The 27,998-nt window shown below is 48.6% G+C and overlaps 2 protein-coding genes across 3 annotated transcripts; one reads left to right on the top strand and one right to left on the bottom strand.

Annotated features, from left to right (window-relative positions):
* Positions 1–4,660: 4,660 nt before the first annotated feature.
* On the top strand, positions 4,661–11,755 carry LOC308591549 (putative G-protein coupled receptor 21; the record flags this gene model as incomplete). Its single annotated transcript, XM_081202316.1, has 2 exons — positions 4,661–5,417; positions 8,378–11,755. The coding sequence occupies 2 exons, from the start codon at positions 4,661–4,663 to the stop codon at positions 8,635–8,637; spliced, it is 1,017 nt and encodes a 338-aa protein (XP_081058442.1). The 3' UTR covers positions 8,638–11,755.
* Positions 11,756–11,807: 52 nt separating this feature from the next.
* Positions 11,808–27,771, bottom strand: LOC308590906 (sulfotransferase 2B1-like). Of its 2 annotated transcripts, none has more exons than XM_081201281.1 (6): positions 27,581–27,771; positions 22,113–22,321; positions 20,499–20,628; positions 14,531–14,625; positions 12,938–13,118; positions 11,808–12,582 (listed from the first exon to the last, which is right to left on the bottom strand). In XM_081201281.1, the coding sequence occupies exons 1-6, from the start codon at positions 27,717–27,719 to the stop codon at positions 12,476–12,478; spliced, it is 861 nt and encodes a 286-aa protein (XP_081057407.1). In that variant the 5' UTR covers positions 27,720–27,771; the 3' UTR covers positions 11,808–12,475. The 2 variants fall into 2 exon arrangements, with proteins under 2 accessions (XP_081057407.1, XP_081057408.1); XM_081201282.1 differs by having other exon boundaries at positions 20,499–20,625; positions 27,581–27,770.
* Between the last annotated feature and the right edge of the window lie 227 nt (positions 27,772–27,998).

The raw sequence follows: 27,998 nt of genomic DNA on the forward strand, positions 1-27,998 counted from the left end.
TTCCCTGCACTTTGAAAATTCGAATAGGAGAGCTACATTGATTACATTGGGAATTTGAGATTTAGGGAGGAGAAAGTATGGGACAGAAATCACTGGAGAAAAGCGTGCACGGAAGAGGGGGAGCTAAAGGAGGTGCAGGAAATTCACAATCCACATTAAGCAGAGGTGGGGATTGGCCAAAACATTTATGCCCCCCCCCCATTTGATTTTGGAATTTTCCCACCCACCCCACTTCACATTTCTTACTCATAAAAATAGTGGAGACAAGACAGAATATGCATCTTAAGTATTTGCAGATCCTGCCAAAGAATTGCAAAACACCAACATGCCAATCTCCAGCAGACTTCGCCAACCTGGTACCTTCCAGATGTTCTTGCTGTGCTGACTGAGGCTGATGGGAGATGCAGGCTAAAACATCTGGAAGGCACCAGGTTGGTAAAAGCTTATCCACACCAATCAAGCGGTATAGTGACAAGTTTTGAAGTGCAGGACTTCCTCATGACAGCCCCGGTCACCAGGCCTCCAGAGATCCATATGCACAAAATTCTATGCTAATTCACTGAGTAAAATCCATTGAACTCAATCATACCTGCTTCTGACTGTGTAGGTTCAACTTGTAAAATGCTTTGAGCTTTATGAAAAGATCTTCTGCCAGCTGAAATTAATATTTTTTATTATTATTAATTAAATTTGTATATTGCCCTTCACCCAAAGATCGCAGGGCATTTCACAACAGAAAAATACAAAATAAGAATATAAAATACATTTTGCTTTCAGTTTGAACTTTGCAAAAGAGGTGTGAGAATGAAGAAGAAACTGCATCAATGGAAAGCAGTATATACCCCTGACTGATTAACTTCCTTATTCCTCTGCAATGATCTGTAAATCAAATTTGAAAGCCCCATAATCTTCGCCATTCACCTGCAGAGCAAGGCAGGTCTTCCGTTACCCTAGCATTTTGGCAAATGGAGCGCTAAGAAGAGACCTAAATTTGGATCAGATCAAAGGCCCATCTAGTCAAACATCCTCTTGTCACAGTGGGCAATCAGATGCCTCGAGGGAGCTCACAAGCAGGACATGAGTTCTGTAGCCCTCTCCCCAGCCACTGGCCTTCAGAGGTAGGACACAGGCATCATGGCTGGTGGCCACAGATCACCTTATGTCCCATGCGTTTGTCTGAAACCCTGCCCAACAAGCTGCTCCAGAAATATGTATCTCCCTACTCCTTGAATCCTTACAGGCTCTAAGTGACAGAGCATCTGCCTTACATTCAGAAGATTCAGTCCTGAGCAACTTCAGGTAGGTGTCTTCCGCTGCCTGAAACTTTTGAGAGTCCCTGCTGCTACCAGTTAGACAGTGCTGAGCAAATAACCAAGGCGCTGACTCAATGTAGGGCAGCTTTCTGTATTTCCTAATGCAGCAGTAACTGATAGACATGGGCCTCCATTCTGCAACTACTACTGAGGTTCTGCATTTGTGAGGAGTCATCTCTTAGTGTGCTGTGGCAGTGGCATAGCGTGGGTTGTCATCACCCGGGGCAAGGCAAGTAATTTGCGCCCCCTAACCCGTGGATTTTGCGCCCCCTAACCCGTGGAGCACGGGCCCCCAGATGTTGCGCCCGGTGTGGCCGGCCCAGCCTGCACCCCCCACGCTACGCCACTGTAGCACAGAACACCATCCCTAATTCTGCAACTGCAAAAAGTTCTGCAACACAGCACAACAGACCGTGCAAAAGGATCGTTGTTGATGCTTTTATTAAAAAAATGTAAACAACAGCCATCTTTATTTACACTATGAGCTAACTGTCTGAGATGGGTAAAACCAATCCCAAAGGGCCCTTACAAACAGTAGATTATGCTACATTTTCCTTGTTTAAATCCACAATGTTTTGGTTTTTTTAAATGCACTCTACCTCCCCACCCTTATACCCTTTCCACCCAAGACGTACACCTGATGCCTTTGTCACACATTACATGCACCCAACCCCTTCCCTGCAGTCAGCTAGATTTCCCTCGCAATAAACGTGGGTGGGTAGGTACCGGAGAAGGGAAACCTGAAAAGAGGAAGTGGCTGCTTTCCTGCATTCTGCCTCAGGGTCTTACTGCCCACCCTGCTCTGTTTCGTTGCTGTGTTTGCTCAAACGGAACAAAGAGCAGGGAAAGCCCCTCCCCTCCAGGCAGAAAGAGAGAGAGAGAGAGAGAGAGAGGCGCCCTCCACGAGTTGTCGAGCTTGGGCAACGGCTGCGCCGCCGACGGTGAGGCGCTAAGGCGCTGGCTCCCCAGGCTGCAGCGCTTGGCCAGGCGCTGCGCTTGCATGCCTGGCCGCGCCCAGCTCGCCTCAGCGCAGCGGAAAACAGAAGCAGTGGCGGAGACGACGACCCCCCACCCCAACCAAGCCTCGATTGCTTGTCCCTTCCCTCTGGACTCGCGCCCCCCCAGGTGTTGCGCCCGGTGCGGCTGGCACCCCTGGCACCCCCCACGCTACGCCACTGTGCTGTGGTGGTTAAAGAGTTGGACTAGGACCTGGGAGGCCAGGGTTCAAACCTCCACTCGGCCATGAAGTTCACTGGGGGACTTTGGCCCAGTCTCTCAGCCTAACCTACCTCACAGGGTTGTTGCCTGGTTTGAATGAGGACTGGGGGAAGCTATGGACACCACTTTGAGCTCCTTGGAGAAAGTGGTGGGGTATAGATGCAACAAATAAAAACAAATTAGGGCCATGGTTTCTAAGTCTTGAGTCGTGAGCTACTTTCAAACATCTCGCCCCCCACTGTGGAATTCAGCCCAATGTAGAAGCACAAGGGTGATCATCATGAAATGAGAATGAGCTGGAGAGAGCAGGTGCTCATTGGCTCACCTACAAAAGGGTTTTCTGACTCCTTTGCTTTTGACATCGCTAGGAAAGCACTTTTCCAGCTTTCAGAGCTTTGCCAGGAAAATAAACTTACTGGTTGAATTAATTGCTGCTTGGCACATGGCTGATAAAGGCACAACAGGGTGTGTGAGAGTGAGAGAAGGCAACCTTTTTATCATTCTCAGTGACCACAAAGCCAGCCAGGAAAAGCATATGGGTGTGGCGGCCAAGAGAAGAAAGCTAGAGGTCATAAAGACTTCCTTGGACTCCATCTTCCACAACCCTCTTTGACTAGGTTGGCCAACAGGCTAGGATGATGGAGCCACATCTAGGTAGATAAAGGATGGCATGAAAATATCCTGCTTGTGACAAGTGACATGTTTTTACCACCAGCACCTCATGAGAAAAGAAGCCAATGCTCAGGGCCTTATCAGCAAAGGAACACAGGGAGCAGCCTTTTACCAACTCAGACCGTTGGTGCATGCAGCCCAGTATTGTCTACACTGACTGGCAGCTGCTTTTCAGGACTTTCGTGCCTGGAGATACTGGTGGCAGTTAAACCTAGGACCTTCTACATGCAAGGCACTGAGCTACGGTCTTTCGCTCTATTATGGTGCATCCCTGGAGCTGCCACTATCATGACAGTTTGAGATTCCTTGCTGACACTAAAAGAGCCCAGTATTTCACACTGTGTCACTGTGGAACCAAGCCCTAATGCTTTGCTCTGAGCTCCAAGGGTGTCTTTGTTGCCGTCTTTCCCATTCACAGCCCAGTCCTATACATGGCAAAGTTCTCAGCTTGCCTAATTCTGCAGTCACTCCCACTCCATACATTTAAGCATTCTGATATCACTTTAACTGCTATGGCTTTCCCCCAAGGAATCCTGGGAGCTGTAGTTTGTTAAGGATGCTGGAAACTGTAGCTCAATGAGGGTTCTCATGACAACTCTCAGCACCCTTAACTACAGTTTCCAGCATTCTTTGGGGGAAGGCATGAATGTTAAAGTGGCAGAAGACTGCTTTAAATGTATGGGGTAAATGCAGCCTGCATCAGATTGTGGTGTTCAGCATCTCAGCAGGACATGCTTCAGTTGCAGGGATGTTGATGGACTACAATTCCCATCATCTGTGGCTGTTGGCAGGTACAGATTGGAGGGGTTGGCCAGTCTTGTTACCTGGGCATGATTTGGGGGGCTCCACGTGTGAGAGTAGAAGAAGAAAGTGTGAGAAATCCAGCCAGGGCCACAAGGACCTTCAAGCCCCCCAGTCCCAGCTATTTGAGGCCTTCCACCCTGAGAACAGAATTCCAGGGACAAATTGCCTCCTTCATTGCCCCCACCTCCCAGTGCAACCAAAGAAAGCATCCTGATGGTGACTTCTCCTCCTGAGGAGGCTATGTGAGGCTCAGCTCCACAGACTTAAGACTCCTGAAAGGCTAGCAGGTGTGCTTATCAACCATGATGATTCCCTGCTATATCTTGCTGCTGCTTCTAAAGCTAGTGGGCACCTGGGCTGCTCAAGAGGGAGAATGCAATGAGGCCTGGACTCCTGTGACTAAAGGACCAGAGCAGCTGGAGTCTAGAAAAGGAAACCTGTTGGTTGTACAAGAGAGAAAAGATGCAAGGAGAGATGGGCATGCCCTGGGAAAACAAATTCCCAACCTGAAGTGGAAGGAAGAAACCCAAACACTTGAGCCAGGGCCGCCTGAGGATCTTGTAGGGGAGGACCACCAAATTAAAGAAGGTCCCTCCTGGCAGCAGGGCCCTTGCCCCAGCAATGGAGGCCCTCAGCAGTGGTGCGGCAGCTGGATGGTGAAAACCAGCTTGATCTGTGTTTTGGGGCTGCTGGCCCTGGTGGGCAATGGGACCATCATCACAGTCATTGCCTCCTCTGTGTCCGGCTGGAGTCACAGCACTCGCCTGGTGCTGTTGTCCTTGGCTGCGGCCGATACCGCCCTGGCAGTGCTGGTTGTGCCCCTCAACCTCTACCGTAGCTTGGTGGTGGGGCCGATGGCAGTAGAAGGGGAGGCGTCGTCCTGCCGGGCAGTGGCCTTCATCAACTGCTGCATTTTTGGGGCTTCCCTCTACTCCTTGGCAGGTGTCTCCCTGGAGCGCTACGTGGCCATTTTCTACCCTCTGCACTATAGGCGCCTGCTGAGCCACAGGAGGGTGGTCCTCCTCATCACCGCTGCCTGGCTCCTGCCGGCCCTTCTGCTGGTGCCGCTGGCCGTGCCGGGCCCGGGAGCCTTGCTCCAAGTTCGCTTCTCGGCCTCAGCCCTGCTGTGTGAGCCAGACTACGGCTCAAACACCATCTACTCCCTCTTCATAGCAGGCACCATTTTCTGCCCTGCTGCTGGGACCATCACCTTTGCCAACCTGTGTCTGTGGCGGGCAGCCCGCTCCCAGTGCCAGCGTGGGAAAGGTGGCAGGGCCCTTCCAGCGAAAGAGGCAGGGCCGAAGATGCGCTGTGTGCTGCCGTTGGACGCTGCAGCCCGTATCCTCCTGCCTGTCGTCATCGCCTTCTATGTCTGCTGGGTGCCCTGCATCGTCACCATGCTGTACAATGGTGAGTGTACAGAGAGGGGGTGGTTGCTGTTCTGGGGATCCAAAGCAAACCGAAAGCAAGAGGGGCAGGGGTGGGGGCTGGCTAGCAATTCATATGCGCCTGGATACACTTTGATATAATTACTACCAGCAGGCTCTTGCCAGACGCTGAAACAAAAACAAAACAAAAAAGATGCTGCAGTTTTGAAATCTGGGGTCCAAATCAGTGCAGTATTGAAAGGTTCGGTCTGCTATCTTGAAACAAAATGGTATCTAATTACATCCAAACATAGATGAAAACTTGCTCCTTGAGCTCTGGAACCAGCATGCAAAATTTGGATATGATATCCTAAGAGGTGCTCAGACGCATAGCAATCAGACAAACAAGTTTCCAAAATATATGGTACAAAATAATGGAAATGCAATACATCTCACAACGCATGGGGAGATTATGACCAGGATCTCAGTAAGCAACACCTGGAGAACAAACTGTTGATGGCCAATTTCAAAGGCTGATCTGCTCTCCCCTTCTCAAGGGTTTTTTAATCTTTAAATTTGACATGGACCGGTCCCAAAAGAGGACTTTCCTCTGACAGCAGTTCAAACAAAGAAACTTCCTCTGCAAAGTAGGGCCATGGGCACTCTTATTGCTGCCTGAGGCTCTCCCCACCTCCAAGTACTATATGCTGTATTGGTTAAGTCTGCAGCAATTTGTACTTCATTGATTGAAAAGCCAAAGTGATTCAACAGAGAGAACGCAAGCATAATTGTTCTAAATAGGTTATCTGCAGTTTGAAAAACACTTCAGCAGCTGCAACGTCTGATTTGCTGTTCCCCATCCTGCAAAGAAACATAAAGAACTAAAAGTCTGTCTGGATGCAACAACAGAAAACATGTCCCCAAACTATGGGAGATTGTCTGTGTTGCAATTAGGACACAGTCGTTGTTGTTGTTGTTGTTTAGTCGTTTAGTCGTGTCTGATTCTTCGTGACCCCATGGACCAGAGCACGCCAGACAGTCGTTACATACATGTATACACCCACACCCCATTCCCTAAAAACTACAGTGCATTATTCACAAAGATTTCCCACAACAATGTGGTCTAGAAGCTTGCTTAAAAAAAAAACAAAAAACGACTTTGACCTCATGTACCAAACATGTTTACTGCAATGTTTACTTGTTTAAAACTTGTTTGGCATTAGGTAATTTGATCCTAGAAGGATGGATGAGGTTGGGCGAGTCTTTGCATGGAGGTCTAGAGACTGAGGTAATTAAGCACTACAGTTTCAATCAAATTTCTGACATTGCTGGGTAGATTTTCCTCTTTCCAAGCAGTAAGGCATGTGTGTCTGTGGATGGCATTTCAAGAGTAGGGGTGGGAGGGATAGAGAAACTAGCAGGAGTCAGTGCTGAGACTGTTACGCTAAGATCAATTACCTGGAAGTAGAGATGGGGGAGAAATTTGATTTGCTTCAAATTTAAAGGCAAACCTACCAAATCCACACATTCTGAAACAATTTGCGAACTGAAACACTGCCTCCCTTTTGAAATTCACTAACTTTTGCAATCCGTTTCTCCATCTGAGTAACGTGTAGAAAAGTGCATATTCTAGGGTACATGGTGGAAATAGCACGCAAACATAACACACATAACTGCTTTGCAGAAATGTGTGTATGGTATTTTACAAAATTGCAAAACAAAAATTGCGTATATTAGGAGAAAATCGCACTAAATTGCTGGTGGGTTCTCATGAAGACTTTAAGAAAATAATATGAATCCGCAAACTGGTGTGAAGTTCAGTGCAGAAGGGAATTTAAGATGGGTTAATTTCAGTTTCTCATTTTTCCAATTCACCCAGCCCTACTTGGGAGTAAGCTCTGTTAAATTCAGAGGGACTTAGTTCAAAATTATCATGTATCCAAACTGAGTTGGTGTCATAGAAGATGGGCTTGCAGGCAACATGGCGGGGGCAGAGAAGGCTTATCCATGATTGGAGTGAATAGGGTACTCCCCTTCCAACCTCAGTCTGCCCTCTGCCAGCCCCCACCAGCCTGCCTTCTTACTTACCCATAACCAGTCCAGAGGGTGGTCCTGCCTGTCAGTTCTCCTCCTCCTCCTCCTCCTCCTCTGTCTCAGCATTGCCCTTTACTGAACTGAGCAGAGGGACAAAACTGGAATGAGTTTGCTCTGCCTGCCTTTGACTTTGGCTCCATGTGCTCTTGGACTCCCTGTCTTATGCCTTACCTGTCCCAAGGTGCACCATCTATCAATGCTCCTTACCTGCTATATATTGCTGCAGACATCGGAGGAGGCACTTCTTAGATGGGAAACTGCCTTATACAAAGTCAGATCATTGGATAATCTAGTATTGCTTGTGGTAGTGACTGTCTGGAATTTCACACTGTGAGTCTTTCTGTGCCCTACCAGGAGATGCCAGGGATTGAACCTGAGACCTTCTGCATGCAAGGCAGATGCTCTACTACTGAGCTACGTGGTAGAAGATCTGCTCAGTGGTGACACATAGCAGAGCTTTAACTGAGCAGCCCACATGGCTGGGAACTTCCTTCCAGTGGATATAATACAGGAGCCTTTAAGGATCATACAAAATCTTTGGGGATTTTGGTTGCTATGAAATACATTTTTATTTCACCTGGCTTCCCCAGAAGGATAATCCAAGCCTGGTCACTGTTAATTTTGGAGCACTTTAATGTCATTTTAATAGGTTTTTTGCTTGGTTTTCTTAATATATTGCATTGTATTTATTTCTATCCTGTACATCACTCATTAGAGGTTCTTTTGAACATAAAGCCATTAAGAAATAATGCTGTGAACTGCCCTGTGATCTAGAGATGAAAGGCAGTATACAAATTTTATAAAGAAATAAAAGAAACAAAAACATATTCTAAGATAAAGAATGAAATCAGATAAATGCATTGCATCCTCCTGACTAAAACATGTCTTCCCTGTGCTGTCTCATTCCAGCTATCACCCACAAACGAGTCCATGGATGGGTTGAGATGGTGGCCTTGTGGCTCCCCATAGGCAGCGGCTTCCTCAACTGCTTTGTCTACTTCTGGACCAACAGGAGCTTCCGGCACAAGTTCCAGAAGATCGGGCATAAGCTGTGCTGGCCCTGCTATAAGGCCACAGAGGACCAACGGTGGCAGCGGCAGCAGCAGCCGCAGCCGCAGCAGGAGCTCCCTACCGTCAGTGCGGCCGTGAGCAGCATAACCTCCCCCTAAGGCTCCTCCTGCAACATGAGTCTCCCAGCATTAGCTTTTCCAAGAAGGCCAAGCCAAACTGCAACAAACCAACGCCCATCCAGGCTCTCCTTGCTTAGTCTGGTTTGAAGAAACCTTGCTGCAGCATGAAGGCCATTCCTGGTGCTCATCTGCATGTATCTTTTGGGAGAGACATGGATGCCTAAGCAGTTGGAAGGGCAGTTCTGGAAACAGCCATGCCAGGAAGTGATTCAAGAGAGGAAACTCAGTGTCTTACTTGGCTGGGTTTCCACTTGGGGGTTATTTTTGTGACTAGCTGTGCTGAACTAGGCTCTAAGCTGAGGAGGCCAAGGAGCTGGGGACGAGTGCTGTGCCACATCACGCCCTGACGCGCCTGCTCCCACTTTTCAGAACTGCTTCGCCAAAACATTGGGTGGTTTGCCCCACCCCAAAAAAAGCACCAGGCAACTGCTGGGAAGTGGTGGTAGAGCAGCCGCAGGCAAAAGTTGTACAAGGGATGTAAAAGGAAAGCAAGGGTCACTGGAACATCAAGTTGAGCAGAGAGCTGCCTCTCCCCCCCCCCCATTTATATTTCTATCTCTGTTCTCTCTTTCTATTCCTCCTCTCTTCACCATTACAAACACTGCGGCAACCATTTTGTTCCCCCAGACCCACGGAAAGGAGACTTGATGGCGAGGAGAGAAACCCTTTTAAAATTAATAATAGTAATAAAATAAGAAAAATGGTAAGGGTCATGGTGACTATTTTAATGCTCCTTTAGCAGCCAGACTCTGCCATCCGCTTGAATTTTAAGAGTAGGGTTTTAGCTAATGGTTTCCCTCCTCCAGTGTGCTGGGCTGTTGTTGACAGAAAAACACGTGTGGGAGACCCATGGTCACATTCCGTAACAGCCAAGGCTCATGAACCGAGGAAGAAATTGCCGTGAAATGAAAACATCTGTGAAGTTCATCTGAGCTGACCTACCCTGTAGGGTCCCCCCCCCTTTTGGCATGTTGAATTGGCCACGGGCCCCATACCAGACCTCAGAACATCTTGGAATCTCTTCATCTCAAGCAGAAGCGGAAAACCTTTGTCCCTCTGAACGCTGCTAAGCTTCAACTCCTCCAGCCCTGGAGAGCAGGGCCAGTGGGAGTCTGGAGGTCCAAAGGCTCTCCACTCCTCCTCTAAAGAGATGGACCAGGATGCAGTGGGTTAAAACAGAAGACACGTGCCAGTGCTTTCACAAGACTGCAAACCCCGCTAAAAAAGACCACCACTTGGATTCAACTCATCCCACAGGGGTGGAAAATGCTTGGGCAACTAGTTCCTTGTTCCCAGAAGCCATGATATAGCATGTAGCACTCCTGTGACTGTTCGTGTTTTTACAGCAGAATTCGACCCTCCCTCCCTGTATCCTGTTGCTGCCCAGTCAGTTTTTACATAACCTTGTCTCTCCCTGCCCCACATCGCTCTCTTCTTCTTAACTATTTTATACACTAGTTTTTAAATGATTCAGAGTGAGAACAGAGAACTGAAGAGATCAACGTCTCTGAATGAAGAGATCAAGGTTTCTGATTCAATTGCCTCCCCCCCCCCCCTTAAGATCCTAGCAGTTACAGACACGCAGAAACACAAGCCATTGCATAGAGAGTGACTAATTCTCTTCCTTGGGAAACTTTTTCCCTCTCCAAGTAGGCATTTTTTTTCTTTTCTTTTTTTTTGCAAAAAGGCCAGTGGCGGGTGGGGTATTGGGGCAAACTTCTTACAGAATTTTCTTCTGCTGCAACAAAATTGGACTAATATCTCAAGCAGGGCTTCTGTTCAGAAAACTAGCTGTGTTTGTGATGGGATGCCAAGAGCCCTCTATTTGTTTTTCTCCTTTTTCACCTGCAATATTCCTACCCTCTCTCTCTCTGTGTGTGTGTGTGTGTGGGGTGTCTCTCCCACTCTGTAGCTGTTATGCAGCAGCGATTATGCGAAATAGCATGTTTGTATCTGATTTGCTTAAAATAGCCATATTGAGAGTATTATTGTTTTTTTATGTAAAGAAAAGAAAAGCAGCATGAAATGATCCAAATCTACTTTGTAAACCCAAACCTCTCTCTAAAACTATCCCCCTCTGTTTTATTGTTTTCCAAGCCTTTTAAAAATCCTTTTGTGGCTTGGAGTTCTGTGTGTAAGTAACAATCCTTTCTCTCTCCACCCTCCCCCTTTCCTTTCTGATCTGTAAGTATTGTGTTCCTTGGAGAAAATTTATTAAGTTATAATTTAAAATGATTAAATAAAAATAAAGATTTTTGAAATAACTTTTGAATTCTGCCTCCTAATTTTTATTTTCTACTGGCACTGTCAAAGGCCCTTGGGTTGCTCCCCCCTCCCCCATGCCAGTAGTTTGGGGGGTGGAGGGAGAATTGCCAGCATAATTTCCTGGCCCTGTTCCTCTGCCTTGACAGAAGCCTATTGTGCAGGATTTGACATGGTGAAGCTTTTCCTGACATGCGGATGGGGGAGAAAATCTCAACTTCTGGATGGCAGCATGTCAGTGGGCTGTGAAAGGCAACAGAGCAGGTTGAGAAAATGCCATTGGCAATCTCCTCTGTGCTGCTGTTTTTCATTCCTTTCCATTATATTCTTCCCCTTTAGAATACAATATTGCCCAAGAACAATTTTGAGTGACGTTGCATTTGTAGGTGGGGGGTGGCTGTTGGAACACTCTGTAGAACTCAACTGAGCCTTTCACTTCCTGGTCCCTAAGCAGCAGAGTTCACTCAGTCTCCTGACACTATAGCTCATGTGAGGTCTTATACAGCCTCGTAAAAACTGCTAATGGATTTCTCTCCCTCACTCAACAACATTTCCAGGGTGGCAAATTATAAAATGTGGTGGCAGAAAATGCAAATACAGGAAAACCATTATAAAAATGACAGGGAGTTAATTCAGTGTGTCAGAATATAACTCACTCCTGTGTACATGGGGTCCCCACTTGGGTATCAGAGCACCACAGAACTATGTCTGGTCCATATGTGTGAAAGAGAGAAAAATGGCCACCTTCCCCTAACCTGCTGCCCTCCAGAAGCTTTGGACAATTCCCATCAGCCTCAGCAAACAGCCACTCTGGATTTTTAGGTTTGGATGTTTAACGGATTGCTACTTCTGTGAGTTCCAGCAATGTTTAGTATACACACAAGATGGTACTGATAAAACATTTTATTGAGTCCTGGATACAGGCAGCTGACTACTTAAGAGACTGCTGAGCACTGGCCACCCTGGCTGGGACTGATAGGAACTGGAGTCCAACAGCATACGGAGGGCCTGGATCAGGTTTCCCACCCCTGAAAGAGTGGTAAGCTGGTAATTTACTCCCCACAGAGCCTTCCCAACCACCCCCTGCTCATTGGCAGAGAATGTGGCTTCTCTGAAGAAGATCCCCATTTCAATCTCATCCATCTCTGGTTAAAGGACCTCAGGTAACAGGAATCTCAGGCAAAAGATCTTCATTGCTGGTGAGGGCCCTCCAGGTGTTTCAGACTCCAACTCTCATCAACATCAATGGTCAACTTGGCTGATGTTGATTGGGGTTCTGGTCCAAAACATCTGGAGGACACCAGGTTACAGAAGGTAGACACCAGGTCATGGGAGGTAGACAGCTTCTGTCTATGTGGGTGACGACCTTGAATCGGAGCTCGTTCACATTTCATCTGGCATGGGAAAGGTCCCTGCAGAGCCTTTGTCCAGTGGCTGCCCTTTTCTGGCAAGCTGGTCCCCATACACCCACCATTGGTCTGTAGGATTTGGTTCTTTGAACACAGTGGGAATCCCCAGCTGGCTATAATCCCTTGGCTCCTGGATCATGTTGCCATCAGTCCATGAAACACGGGCAGCAGTCTCCCATTTCCTGCTGGTACTTCTTGTTGAACATCTCAATCTGCAGTGGGGAAAAGTGGTTCTTCCAGTCTCCAACAATACCTAAGAAGAACACAAAGGCATTGTCTGGCTGGGTCAGAGCACAGCAGACATCACCTTGTCCAGCAACATCTGGCCAGAGGCAGCAATTAGTGACTGAGGAGTGTGGGAAATGCAGATAGTGGATGCCTGTTTTATCTCGACAGGAATGGTGCTCTGCAGAACAGGGGCAGCCACACTAGCAGCCTTGCTCTGAGTTACTGCAGAGCAGGCTTTTGAGAGGGAACATGCAGGAGAAACTCTGCCACAGACTGCAGCAAACTAATACTGGGTTTGTTTTGAAGGAGCACAGAGGAGGGAGCAGCAGCTTTGCTGCAGAAGTTCCCACTCGCCCAGCCCTCCTTGTCTCCCCACCCACCTTTCCGCATGAACTGGCTCTTGCTTGGATCCATGATCTCATGAGGGACGAGTGTACCATTCACCATGGTGTTGTTTCTCATGGAAGCAAAACTACAATGCTTCTGGATGGAAGCCATCTGGCCTGGTTGCAAAGGGCAGTCAAGAAAGGCGCTCAGTCGCTCCACAGAGCCTTCCAGATCCTGGGGAAAGGGCAGGCAAGGAAATCCATTTTAGTTCCTCATTTTTCCCAATCTTAAGTTCAGTTCTGTGCATTTCTGCATTAGTGTGAGATTTATATTTTAAGAATGAAAATTCACCGGCATTTTAGCTGTGAATCCCAATACACACACGTTTCTATGCAATTTTGCCTAATATAAACATTTTTGCAAAGCGGCTTTCTCTTAATATAATGCATGTCATTTTCAGTAATGTAATCATTTTAATGTAAGCTTTACTCAGGTTGGTGCATTTTTGTGGACCTTCCTTGTCTTGAGAACTGCGCTGCAAAATTCAGAGAAGCGCGGATTACAAAAGATTGCTGCTTCAGTTTGCGTATTGTTTCAGAACGTGCAAACTGAATTGAAGTTATCTCTTATCCTTACCATGGGATCACAGAAGTGAATAGAGGGAAGAAGCTGGACCTTACAGGCTACATCCAGCTGTTGAGAGACACATAAAACACTCAAGGCGCAGGCTTGGGACACTCATTTGCCCCCGGGCAAATCAAGATGGGTAGGTGCCCAGGGTCTCACTGGCACTGAGCTTTGCAGCATGTCCAGCTACTCTGCAAAGTTGGTGGTGTTTTTTTTTAAGCTAGAAAAGGGAACAGAGGAAGCTTATACCTAGTTAGACCATTGGCCCACCTAGCTCAGTATTGTCTACACTTACTGGGAACAGCACTCAAGGGTTTCAGGCAAGGATCTCTCTCAACCCTACCTAGAGAGGCTGGGGATTGAACCAGGGGCCTTCTGCATGAAAGGCAGGAGCTCTGCTGCTAAGCTATGGCAAAACAATACAGGGGATGTAGCTCCCTGATACTGTCTATACATTGATTAGCAGAGACTCTCCAGAGTTTCAGATGGGCCTTCCTCAGCCCCACCTGGAAACGCCACGGATTGAACCTGGAGTCTTCTGCATGCAAAGCAGGGTCTCTGCTGCTAATCTGCAGCCCTTCCTCAAGCATCACCATCCAACCTGTTCCCTGAGCTGCCTGCAAGAACCTGTCACTCCAGGGCACTTGCTCACACCCACCCTCCCAAACCAAGACTTCCCACCTGCTCTCCAAACAAAAGGCCCACAGATAAGGCTGCATCAACTTAACCACCCATATCATGGGGGGGGGGCTAGGGCATGGGTAGGCAAACTAAGGCCCGGGGGCCAGATCTGGCCCGATTGCCTTCTAAATCCGGCCCGCAGACGGTCCGGGAATCAGCGTGATTTTACATGAGTAGAATGTGTGCTTTTATTTAAAATGCATCTCTGGGTTATGTGTCGGGCATAGGAATTTGTTCATCCCCCCCCCCAATATATTCCGGCCCCCAACAAGGTCTGAAGGACAGTGGGTCGGCCCCTGCTGAAAAGGTTTGCTGACCCCTGGGCTAGGGGAAATCACCTGATGCAGTTCCTCGTAGGTGATGTAGAAAACATCCAACTCCTCCTTGCAGCTGAGCCAGCCTCTGGTGTGTTCAAACCAGGAGCCATAGTGCACTGTGTGGGACAGGACAGAAGAGATGGGTCAGCGGGGGAAAGCAGTGTCTTTGCCTTCAACATTGCATTAATCTTTCTCAGTCTGGGGCGACCTTCCGAGGGCCACATGGCAGCAGTGGCAGGACCAGATGCAAAAGTGGTTGAGGTTATGACTGTAAATGTTACCTTTATACAGAGTAGGCTACTTTCAACACACAACGCTCTAACCCAGTGTTTCCCAAACTTTTTTGGGCAACGGCACACCTGTTTACTGAAAAAAAATCTCGCGGCACACCACCATTAAAGCCCCGCCCCGTGACGTCAGCGCGCAGCGTCACGCCGGGAGGGACACACGAAAGTGAAAGTTTTTTCCCTCCCCCCTCAGTCCCTCGCTCGGGGGCAAAGCGCCTGCTTTTCACGCAAAAGGTCGCTGGTTCAATCCGCGGAGCCTGCCTGCAACCCTGGAGAGCAGCTGCCGGTCCGTGTAGGCAATCCTGAGCGAGATGGACCACTGGTTCAGTATTAAGTATTCTATGCTATCCTATGTAAATACGGATTTAGCCTCGGTTTGCTCTGGCTTTGAAGCTAAAGGTTAAAGGGGGGGGCAGAGAGACGTGTAGACCCGTTTGCTTAGAAGTAGGTCCCCAGTGTTTCCCCATGGGGTCCCAAGGAAGAGCGGCGCCACCCGATTGGATTTCCTAAACTCCCGCCCTGAGCGCTGGAGTTCCGCGTAACTCAAATTAAACCCGGTTGCTTACACTCTGTCCAGGAGGACGCACAATCCCCGCTTGACGGATGGGTCTGTTCCAAGGCTGGCTCCGCTGGCAAAGCCGGCTTGCTGGACGCCTCTTGGCAGGGAGAGAAGCGGACGGACGAGTTTTAAGAGGCTCTCCGTCGCTCCAGAAGAAGGCAGGGTGAAGATTTCAAGGGGCACCGCTCCGGCTGCTCCCTCTCCCGCCGCGCAGGAGCGATGCCTCTCTCTGGCTCTTCCTCCGCGCAGGCTGAGGGAGGGAGGGAGGTGCGCGTGTGACCCGTCTCTGCTGGGAGACCAAACCCAGCGAGGCAGAGTCGCGGGGAGGCGCCCAGGCAGCGCTGCCGGCTGCGAGGAGGAGCGCCAGGCAGCAGCAGGAGGCGCGGCCTCTCCTCGCCGCCGCCGCCCCGCCTCTCGCCGCCCGACTCGCCCGCCTCCCTCCAGGCATCTCGCGGCACACCAGCCGATGTCTCACGGCACACTCATGTGCCGCGGAACACCGGTTGGGAAACACTGCTCTAACCTCCATCCACAAAAGCAAGTGGCATGATCAGAATTCAAGGACACATTCCAGCCCAGCAAAAACACTCTGGGACTGGTGTGGGGGGTGTTTGACTGGGGAGAGTTCCAAGGGCCACATAGAGAGGCTCTGGGTCTGATGTTTTCCATCCCTGCAATAATGCCAGCCAGCCAGTCTACAGGTCTCCCTGGAGGGTAGGGTCCATTCCACCCTCATGCCCTTTGCTGAGATTTCAGAATGTGGTTAATCCATCCAGTGGCTCTGGCTCATTTAAGCAAAAGTAAATAACAAAGTGTGCAATGTTGCTCTGAATCAACAAATCTCCCCTAGTAACGCAGGGAACAGACTCCCCATCTAAAATAGGAAGAATCAAAACCAGTGATCTGGCACAGTTGGAGTTGCCGCATAGAATAGAATAGAATAGAATAGAATAGAATAGAATAGAATAGAATAGAATAGAATAGAATAGAAAGTGTACTGTGCCTTTAACATTAGTGGTGTGACAGGCAGAAGTTCCATAGGTGCAAGGATCCTTCCTATTCTCTGTCACAGCAAGCTGTCTCAACTGGATTTCTGATTAAATAAAGGTGGTCTCAATAACTACCAGTTCAAGCAAGTTAGAAGCTGGGTTTATTTAGTGGTTCTGCTTTTCAGAACTGCCACTTTGCAATGACTAAAATCACACAGCTCCATGGCTTTGCAAACTGCAGTGAACTTTGCTAGGATCAAAAGGGAAACCTGACCTCTGCTGTCCTGTGGGTGTTTGCTAGAAAAGTGTTTCATAAGCTCATATTAAAAGGGCAGAAGTTCGGGAAGGTATCCAAGCTAACACAGCTGGAAATTTAAGAAGCTACATTCCCTTAGAGTGACCCTCCTGGAATCTCAGTACAAACCTCAGAGGGCAGAAATCAAACAGCTGCTTATTATGGATTCATATTTGTGTAAGAATTTCAATTACTATTTTAAATTGTTTTAAAATGGAGGCCAGACTGCCCCCAAATGTTTTATTTTTATTTATTTATTTTTCAAAAAAACAAACAAACTGGATTGCAAAGAGAAAAAGGCACTACTGGTAGCAGTAGGGATCCCAGATTGTAGTAATAATATGACACTTCTAGTGGTACTAGAGATTCCAAATAGAAGCAGTAAGTTGTAGTAGTACTAAGATTGTACTGGTAGCACTAGAGATCCCAGAGTAAAATAAAAATGTGAGCAAATGTAAGGTTTACAAGCAGGCACTATTGGTAGCAGCAAAGATCCCAGATAGCACACAGGGAGAGAAGTTATATGTTCTTTTACTGTGTTATTGTGACCTTAAATCTCAGCTTTTATGAGTTTCCTCATGGCTTTTTAGCAGCAATGATGACACTGTAGGGAACTTAATTTCTGTTGCTGCAGGTAGCATCATTATGGGCCCAGCCTTCAGTGCTGCTGGGTATTTAAATGACTCCAGGGCACAGGCCCACAGTGCAAATTTGCATAAAATTTGTATATGCTAATTTAAAGGTACAATTTCAAAATCAGGCCAGATTCCAGAGGTGGGAAATACAAACTCTGCCTTTTGCTTACTCTGAGGAATGGGATGCTAACAGGTTTTCCAGGGCCCAGTACACTGTGGATAGGGCCCTCTGCAACTTAAGGTGACTGGGGTCTCCATGACACTCTGTGTCTTGCAGCGCACCCAGCTGCCCTAGGAAACACCCTGGGCACAGTGTTGCTGCCAAGAGAAATGACCCAGCAACTAGTTTAGAGAACAGATGAGCAAGATCTGAAGTTTATAAAATTATGCAGAGCACAGAGAAAGTGGATAGAGAAAATGTTTTACTCCCTCTCTCTCAATGCTAGAGATCATGGATGTCCAATGAAGCTGAATGTTTGGAGATTCGGGACAGACAAAAGAAAGGACTTCTTCACGCAGCGCATTAAACTATGGATCTCGCTCTCAAAGTGGACAGTGGTGGACGGCTTTGAAAGAGGACTCGACACATTCATAGAGAATATGGCTCTCCACAGTCAGAGGCAGTAATGCTTCTGAAATATCAGTTGCTGGAAAGCACACAGGAAGGGAGAGGGCTCTGGTGCTCAGGCCGCTGGAAGGTTACCCAAAGGGAATGTGCCTCTCAGACAGAAAAAGGTTCCCCACCCCTGGGCTACACTGACAGGCTCTCCAGGGTTTCAGGCATGCGTCTCTTCTGGAGATGCTGTGAATTGAACCCAGGACCTTTGACCACTGAACTTTCGCCCTTTCTCTATTAGGTAGAAGTATCTGTACCATCTCAAAACTACATATTCCCAGGTGGCTCTGGGGTGTGTGTGTGATTGAAGCCATGATAGTTAAGGCAGTGTTTCCCAACCACTGTTCCGCGGCACACTAGTGTGCCGCGAGATGTTGCCTGGTGTGCCGCGGGAAAAATTAAAAAATTCGAAAGATATTTTTTTTTAAGTCAAATTTTCGATTGGGGCGCCGTCACTAGATGACCCCTGGGGTTCCCTCCCTCCCTCCCGCTCTGCGCCTCCCTCCTCCTCCTCCGGGGAGGCCCTTCCTGGCTCTCGGCCAAGGCTTGGCGGCTGCCACTCACTCACTCGCTCGCCCACCCGTCCCTCCATCCCTGCACCCGGCCTCTCCCGCTCCGTCCCTGGCGCGGGGGCTGCCGGGATCCGTAGTCCCCTCGCCCTTGGGCTCCGCGCCCGCGCGGGGTGCGCAAACTACATTTCCCAGCGTGGCCTGGCAGGCCGGGCGTTTTGTTTGAAGCGCTCTTCTCCCGGCCATGGAATGAGCGCAGCGGCGGCGGCCGGGCGGGCAGGGGCTCTTCCGCGCAGACCCCGCGCAGCCTGCCTGCGCCCCCGCGGAGATCGGGCGGCAGGATGGAGCCCGGGGATCCCCGCGGAGGCGGAGCGGCGGAGGCTGCCCCCCAGGTAGGGCTGCGTCGGGGGTTTTTTATTTTTGCAATGCTGCATCCGCGCCGGAGGGGACTCATCGGACCGCGGGGAGACCCCTTGGCGGGCGTGCAAGGCAATGCATGCGTGCAGGCGTTGCATGGAGTGCAGTGCAATGCAATGGCAACGCGGCGCCCTGCATGCATGCATGCAACTTCCACCGGCGCTCCGGACTTGGCAGGTGAGGGGGGTCCCCAGTGGGCGGCAGAGAGAGCCGGGAGGGCGAAGGGGAGCCGGGGGGGGAGCAGCGCTGCTCCCCGAGCCGAGCCCGGGGGGAAACTTCGGCGTCGTTGCGCCGGGTGTTGGAAGCGGAGGCTGGCGGGGGCCCCTCACCTGCAAAACCTGGTCGCCTCTCATATATTTCGTGCATTGCATTCATCGCCCGCTTTCTCCTCCAAGGAGCTCCCGGGGGCGCGCGTGGTTCTCCCCGTGTTATCCTCGCAACAACAGCCCTGCGAGGTGGGTCAGGCGAGTGGCCCAAGGGAGCACCCAGGGATTGTCCTGGCCAGGTGGGGTGATTTGAACCCTGCTCTCTGCCCGGTCTTCGTCCTCATTTAGCCCCCACATGCAGTGGCGTAGCGTGGGGGGTGCCAGGGGGGCCGGCCGCACCGGGCGCAACATGGGCGGGGGGCGCGCTCGCACTAGCAGCTCTCTGCCCCTACTAAAATCCACGGGTTAGGGAGCCCGCGCTCGCTCGGCTTGGCGAGGAGGTCGCGGAAGGGGGAGAGCGAAGCCTTCTGCCGCAGGCAAAAAAATGAGAGGAAGCCGGGCGGGCGGGCGGGCGGGCGGGCTGGCTGGCTGACGGGGGTCTGGCTGCACCTGCTGCTGCCCTTGCCGCTGCTGCCGGGGCTTTGACAGCTTGGCGAAGCGGAGGGAGAGGAGCTTTATGGTAATTGCGGCTCTCTCTCCACTGGCCGCCTGGGTAGTGAGCCGAGCCGAGCAGGGAGTCTGGCGAGGGGGTGGGAAGAGACTTTTCCACCTCGCCTGGTCAAAAAGGAGAGCGGAGTCTCCTCAGGGCGCCCTCAGGCAGGGCAGGGCAAGGCAAGCAGAGCGAGGAGGAGAGAGAGGGGAAGGGGGGGAGCAGCCAGGAAACGCTGCGGTGTGGAGGAGGAATCAATTAAGGAGAGAAAGCGAAAAGCCTTGGAGAAAGGGAAAAAAGGAAAGAAAAGAGGCAGCTCCAGGAGAGCGCGCGGGAAAGAGAAGCCTCGCTGCTGCTGCTGCTTGGGAGAGTAAATTACTGTACTTGCCTTGCCCCGGGTTAGGGGGCGCAAATTAATTGCCTCGCCCCGGGTTAGGGGGCGCAAATTACTTGCCTTGCCCCGGGTGCTGATAACCCACGCTACGCCGCTGCCCACATGTGCATGACTGTGCATGACTGAGGTTTTCCCCCCTCGTCTTGGCTATGGTGTGAGTCTGTGCTGTTAATTAATGGGGTTCTGCCTTCAGAGAAGATGAGCCAGCCCTCAAGGAGGTGATTATGTAATTTGCTAGCAATTCATGTCCCTCCCGGCGTGACGCTGCGCGCTGACGTCACGGGGCTGTAATGGTGGTGTGCCTTGAGATTTTTTTCATGAAACAAGTGTGCCTTTGCCCAAAAAAGGTTGGGAAACACTGAGTTAAGGCATTGTTAGGCAGGCAGCCCAAATGACACCTGTGACGCAGAGATGCCCCACCTGACTCACACACCTGTGCCATCCAAGAAGTTGAGGAGGAACTCATCAAAGGTGCCAGGGTCAGGGAAGAATTTGGCCATCCTGCAGAAGTGATAGAAGGACACAGCAACATCTTTGGGGTTTCTGGTCAGGTGGATCACCTGCTGGAGCAAATGAAGAGGCAGAAGGCACACGCCATGTAGGTCAACACGACACAGCCCAGGTGGAAAGGATGAAAAGCACCCCTCCATTTTCCTCCCCCTCCATAACAAGAGCCAACCAACCAGCCCCACAATGGCCACCTCAGTGCCTCTGGGAAGCCCACAAACAAGACCCTCCTGCTGCGGTTGTTCCCCAGGAACTGGTGCCCAGAGGCATACAATATATGAATCTAGAGACTGCATAGAGCCATCATGACTAATAGTAGCCACGGATAGCCTTATCCCCCTTGAAGTTGTCTTAACTCCAAATTTTAAAGCCATCTAAGGCTGCATACAAACCATAGTGTTTAAAGCACATTTCCAGGATAAACTGTAGCTTACCCTGCAGAGAATTAAAATTCCCAGCACCCTTAACAAACTACAGCTCTCAGGATTATTCGGAGGAAGTGTCCTTTAAATGTATGGTGTGCATGCAACCTAAGCAGGCAAGGCTCTTCCTATATTCTTATTCCCCTCCCTTTTACAAACTTTAATGAAATTTGTAAAAAATAAAATAAAATACAAAACATAAAGTGTTGTCTTCCAGGACAAATACATGTACACATGTTAAGTCTTGTATGCAGTCATCCACATGACATCAAAACAGACTTGAAAAATGTTTTACATTACAGATTAAACTCACATCCACAGTGTATTCTTCAATCTAAAGTGTTAAGATAATTTCTCCATAGTGGCTGCTGTGACTGAGACAGAAGGAATCCCGCTGTACTGTTGTTAATAAATGACATGAATCAAGACCATACAGAGTCAAACCCATCTTTCTTCTTATCTTTTTGAGAGGGCTGCTGGTTGCCAATAAGTTTCCTTAAATTAAAATGGCTGGTGGGAAATCTTGGAGGGCTGCTGGCAGTCCAAGTGTTAATGACTTGGGGTGGGGAACCCCTTTTGGGCTCAAGGGTCGCATTCCCTTCTGGGGAGATTTCTGGGGGCCACATGCCAGTGGTGGGCGTGGCAAGAGGCAAAAGTGGGTGGGGCAAAGGGGTGCAAGTTTTACCTTTGAACAGTAGCATAGTTTCCACACACATTCTCGCTCCCTTCTCTGTTCTCTATCCAGCCAAGCAAGAGTTCAAGGATATATTCCTGCTGAGCAAAAACACCCAACGAGGGTGTGCAGCAGGGCCAGTGAGGGGGTGTGGCTTAGGGAGAGCTGGTGTGCTGCGGGGAGGGACCCAGGGGCCAGTTAGAGAGGCCTGAGCTTCCCCATGCCTGATGCAGCCAACACTGAGCCAGATGGAACAATAGTCTGCCTTGAAATAAGGCAGCTGCTTATGTTCCAACAGAAGGGAATGGCCAAGGGGCTCAGGAGGAAACAGCCATGAAGGCTGCTGCTACTGCTGCTGCCACCCCCGGACATCTGCCGCCTGAGACAGTTACCTAACGGTAGGGCCAGCCCTATATGGCCAAGTATGGGATCTCCTTGCACATACCTTGGGCTTAGCTTTCCTCAGAGAAGCTGATAACACACAGTAGGGCAAATGGGTGGTGAGGAGGCGAGGTCCTTCTGTCTCCCGGAGAATCTCTGAGAAGTAAGTGTGCTCCAGCCATGGGTTCCGGGTCCAGTTGGGGATGTTCTTGGCAGGCTGAGGGTCTCCTTTGCTGTAGATTAAGGTCAGGATCTCCTGCATCCAGGTGGTGCCTAGAGGGGAGGACAAGAATATCAGCAGGGGAAGGCCTCTGACCTCCAACCACTGCATGACCTCCAGGGACAACCTCATAAATGGCAGGCTTGTTAAATATAAGGACTGCAGTTGTTTCTGTTGCAAGGAAGAAGGCTTATTCATATAGGTGTAATAAGGTTACAGACTACCGAAGGCAGTCTTTGGTCCACCTTTGGTCACATCCACACTATACATGTGAAGTACATTTAAAGCAAATGAGTTCCACCAAAGGATCCTGGGACCTGTAGTTTCATCCCTCACAGAATAACAGTTCCCAGCACCCTTAAAAACTGCATTTCCCAATATTATTGGGAGGAAGCTATGCCCTTTAAATGTGCTTTAACTGTATTGTATGGATGAGATAAACTGTGAATGTGCACACCCCACACATTTAAAGCACATGACTTCCACCAAAGGATCCTGGGACCTGTCATTTGTTAAGGTTGCTGGAAATTGTAGCTCCGGGGGAGGGGGGGGTAAATTATAGTTCCAGAATTCTTTAGAGGGAAGATCTTGTGCTTTAAATGCATGGTGTGCATGCAGCCTGTGTTAGCTTATTCATTTGATGTCATTCAAAGAATAAAAGCATGAGTTAGACACTTCTTATAGACTGGGGGCAGGTCCAGATGGGAGTTTGCTGTGGCATTGGTTCAGTTTGTGTGTGTGTGTTTTTTGGCAATGTTCACAAGTCGTCATCATCATCATCAAAATGCCAACCCTTACTTTTTATACATTTAATCCAGATGTTCCCTTGCTGTAGAAAATCCAACAATTATGAATAACTTGTTATATGTCTACAGTCGTTTCTGGTATGGAAACTCATTGGCAGACATTTTGGGAGGAGGGGAGGAGAGCTGAACACATTCTCTCTCTCTCTCTCTCTCTCTCTCCCTCTCCCTCTCTGCATACATACCAAACATTTAAAACACACAAACACGTACGAATTCTGGGAACTGTAGTCTAGTCCTCAAGGAACTACAATTCCCAGCACCCTTACACTTACAAGGGTTTTTTGGGCAGTGTGGGAATATGCTTTAGAGGTATGGTGTTTATGCAGCCATCTCTCTCTTTCTCTCTCTGCCAAGGTCCACAACAAAAATAAGGGCTTCTAAAGCTGCTATTGCATTTCAGTGGAAACTCCCATTGGCACAAATGAAAGGCTTCCTTGAGTCTCTAATCCAGATACTGGAAAACTCTTGGGCTGACTGCTCCCCACTTGTCTCTCAGTGAGTCCGTGGCCTCATTGTCATTATTACCAGATGTGGTTCTGCTTCAGCTTCTCATCATTGGTACCAGTCCAGCAGAGACTGTTGAGGCTCAACACAGATATGGAGAGGGTAAAGAATTTCTTTTATTTTGCTATTTGTTAAATTCATTTCTGTAGTCTCTACTATATATTTTGGAAAGCAGTTCATCAGTCCGTTCGCCACGCATTTGGATACTGCTTCAGATATTGTAACCAAATTTTGTGTCAGCCAACGGAGTTTGCTGCAATACCAGAAGTTTAGTGAAAGGAATCCTTGTTTTGGAGCACACCTTCAAATGGAAGGCGTTCAGACTGGGACTATAAAACAAGAAAGCTTATGTTTATTAAGGGAAGCATATTCTTGAGTTCTACAGCACTAATTAGTTGGAGAAACCAAGAAGCCAGACTTGCCCCTTGGTTCTCAGAAGATACATCTGAGATGACCTGTTGGCTCAAGGTCCAGAGAAAAGTGGGGGGGGGGTGGAAGTGAAAGACAATGCAACTTGACACATATCACTTTGACTTCAAAGGGTAGGTCAGCACAGAGATGAACGGGACTGCTTAGGAATCTGAAGGCCTTCGATGCTGTCAGTCTTAACTCCATGCAGACCCTTCAACTTTCAGCCACAACCATTATCACCCTCTGGTCATCAGAACTTTGCCTCATCTCTCATGCTTTCCTTCTCCAAGATGGGCTACTTTCCCAGGCTGAGCTCCAGCTGCCCCTCACTTCCCTCTACAGCACGTGCAGAAACCACCTTCTTGACCATTGGACCCACTATTGGTCTTGTCCACTCAATCAGCTGGAGCCTGTCTTTGCATGCAGGGGAAGTCCCTAGATCAATGAGGACTTGAGACCCATCAGCTACCCTCATCTGGTTTAGCCAGTCATCAAAGCTGTTGCTGGGGTTGTGGCCACTGTCACATGTTGACAGCTTGTAGGAGCCATAGTTCAGCGCAGAGTGCAGGATGGGTATCAAAGTGGACAAACTACCCCAAAAGAAGCATGGCATGTCTCCCACCACAGGTAATACCCCTCTCCTAACACTCCATACATCTTTGTCTAGCGGTATTCAAGCTGGATATGAAGTGCAACCCACCTACCCCTGCAATTAAACTACACATTTTTCAATGCACTTTCCAGTTTCTCCCCTCTAACTTGTTTGCCATTTAGGGGGGGAAATCTCTTAGCTTAAGGAGCCCCTTGGCCTACCACTTTACAAACTGCCTAATCTTGTCTCCATGATAAAACAAGAGGCATCCCAGAAAGGAAAAAAACAGGTGAGCTGAGCATGTCCTGTTTCTCCCCACACCAATCAGAAACGGATTAATTTGTTTAATTTGCCGGACCCTTTTAGCAAAGCTGAATTATACAGTGGTGTGGCCACATTCTGACACCACATCCTTCACTGCAGGTATGAGTATCAAAAAGTTTGTTGAGGGAGGTGATAGGGAACTACAGAATGAGTCACCACCCTGTTGCAAAACTGAGCCACTGGTTAGGCCACTGGTTCCATGGAACTTTGAAGGCCAAAGTGTGATGCTGGGACCAGCCCACTGCTATGAACTTGGAGTAACCCAATGTTCCAGGTGATGTCCATGATTAAAATTGAGATGGACTTCCTCTTTGCACTGCCTGGGTTTTCACTAGACAACACATATCTCCCACACTCAAAGTTATCACACTATCTTAAAAAAAATAAATTATTAACTTTCTTTTCTGTCATTACAAACATCTCATATCAATAACATACATATTACACATCTTCACCCCTTCCCTCCTGGGCTTCTCTCAGCTTCCATTTCTGGTTTGTTACCCCCTTATTGGATACTGCTATTTCTTACAATCCACTATATCATTTCTTCATTATTTTAAATGTTCTCTATCAATAAAGATGGGAGTGTTTATTTAAATCCTGTCATCAAGTCAATGTTTTTTCTTTGTTTCTGCAAATATGTTATAAAAGGTTCTCACACTTTTTCATAGTCACTGTTGTCCTTTTCTCATTGTCTATCCATCAATTTTGCCAGTTCCACATAATTCATCAATTTCTCTTGCCATTGTTCCTTTGTTGGAATTTCTCCAGTCTTCCAGTTTTTGCCACTGTAGTAGCATACATAAATAATGTCCTTTTCTCTTTCGGCAGATCTTGACCTAAAATACCTAACAGGAAGGCTCCTGGTTGTTTAAAAAGTTATCACACTATCTAAGGATGGGTGAGACATTTGGTTTGGTTTGCATTTTACCACAAACTTTTCTAATCTGCACATCTCAAACAGAGTGCAAATGAAAACAGAGGTATCTTTTGAAATCCGTCCTTTTCTCAATTTTGCAGTGCAGTTTTCTAAGCAAATAAAGTGTACAGTTCTTTGTGTGCCCCCATCACAGGAGGCTTGGAGGGTGACAACACACAAACAGGCCTTTTCAGTGGAGGCCCCCTGTTTGTGGAATGCTCTCCCCAGAGAGGTACACCTGGTGCCATCTTCATACTGTTTTAGGCACTGGACAAAGACTTTTATTTCCCCCCCTGGATTTTTGCCCTCTGATTTGAGGATACCATGGCCTCTTTTCGTGGGGTAGGGCTTGTAGTCCTGCCTTTTCGTTTGTGTTTTTAGTCTTTTATTTGAATTGTTGTGGTTTTAGGTTGTTATTGTTGTTTTTAATTGGTTTTAATGTAGGTTGCTTTGAGTTACTTGGTAAGAGTACAATAAAATATAACACAAAACTGTGTACATAAGTGAAAGTGTGCCTAAAACTCCATATACTAATGAGAATAATATAGAAAGATGCCTATGAGGGGGGAATTGCTTGCAAAAGCCTTCATGTAAAGCAAAATTGCATACATATGTTAGGAGAAATGTACACTAAGTACACATTTGCCCCACACATTTAAAACAGAATCATGCCACTTTAAACAGTCATGGCTTCCCCCAAAGAGTCCTGTTTCGTTAAGTTTCTTAAGGGTGCTAAAAGTCGTTAGGAGGCAATTCTCCCAATTGTTCACCTCACAGAGCTACAATTGCCAGAGTTCCCTGTGAAGAGGGATTGGTTGTTAAACCACTCTGGGAACTGTAGTTCTGGAAGAGGAAGAGGAGTCCTTTAACAGAAGGGCCCAGATTCAATCCCCAGGATATCCAGGTATGGCTGGGACAGAACCTTCACTGAAATCCTGGAGGGCCGCTGCCAGTCACAGAAGACAACACTGGACTAGACAGACCAAGCTCTGACAGTGTAAGACAGCTTCCTATGCAGCTAAGAGATCTTTGTGGCTCAGGGGTACAACATCTGCTTTGCATGAGCTTGTCTTAGTTTCAATCCAGAGCATTTCCAGATAGACCTGGGAGAGAGAGACCCCTGCCTGAAACCCTGGAGGGCCCCATCAGCTCAGTAGACCAGTGGTCTGACCAAGGCTGTATACACACACTCATTTACCCGCAATCCATATCTAACCTGTACTTAACCTGTTGTTTCTTGCAAAACACCCCATTCTGATGTGCTTTCCCCTAAATAAACCCTACCATATTTACTCAGGTCTAACGCGCCATGGAATCTAATGCACCCCTCGATTTTTGCAACGTAATAAAGGTGAGCATTAAATTCGAGTAAATGGTAAATTCAGTGGTGTAGCGTGGGGGGTGCAGGGGGGCGGCCGCACCGGGTGCAACATCTGGGGGTTAGGGTTAGGGGGCGCAAATCCACGAGTTAGGGGGTGCAAATCCACGGTTTAGGGGGCGCAAATTACTTGCCTTGCCCCGGGTGCTGACAACCCACGCTACGCCACTGGGTAAATTAATATGGTAATTAAAATAAAAAGGAAGAAGGAGGGTGACCTAGCTATGTTTCAAGCTAGCCATTTGTACACAGAATAAAGCAACTCCCTAAGTTCCTGTTTCAGCCCAATGCTTTTGCTGCAGACAGAAAGGAGGGCAGGAGGTCCGTGAGCCTCTGAGGGGCTTTTCCCTCCACTGCCCTGCCTCACACAGCCCTTACCTGATTTGGGGTAGGTAACCAGGAGGACATCAGTGCTGCAGAACGGGAAAGTGCTGGCAAAGTTCAGGGACGCCTGTGTGTGGAGATGGCCAGGCAGGCTGAGGCCGGCAAAAGTCTCCGTTACATCCAGCCTGTACATATTTGCTGGGTTGCAGCAGTGTGTGGGGAGAAAAGCAGCAGCAGGCGCGGAAAGGAGAGCTCCCTTCTTCCTCCCCGCCCCAGACTCCGGGCTGGGGGGCGGAGCGAGGGCTTCAGAGAGGCTGCTTCTGTTTAAGACTCGCATTTTGTGACTGGTACACTCTTTACTCTCTTAACTTAAGTTACCCCCCCCCAAAAAAAAGCCAGCGTTCTAGTTTGTGTGTGTGTGTGAATGACATTCGTTGTGAATGTAATTGTGCAGCTAAACAGCTTGCAAGCC

The sequence above is a fragment of the Podarcis bocagei genome (genome assembly GCF_964188305.1).
Source record: "Podarcis bocagei genome assembly, chromosome: 7".
In the NCBI taxonomy this organism is placed as follows: Eukaryota; Metazoa; Chordata; class Lepidosauria; order Squamata; family Lacertidae; genus Podarcis; species Podarcis bocagei.

Excerpts from the sequence above, each read along its gene's own strand:
- LOC308590906 (XM_081201281.1), bottom strand. The coding sequence starts at position 27,719 with ATGTACAGGCTGGATGTAACGGAGACTTTTGCCGGCCTCAGCCTGCCT. Across the intron at positions 20,629-22,112 it reads TGAGGAAAGCTAAGCCCAAG|CAGGTGATCCACCTGACCAG; the intron begins GTATGTGCAAGG and ends CATTTGCTCCAG. Across the intron at positions 13,119-14,530 it reads CCTACGAGGAACTGCATCAG|GATCTGGAAGGCTCTGTGGA; the intron begins GTGATTTCCCCT and ends CCCTTTCCCCAG.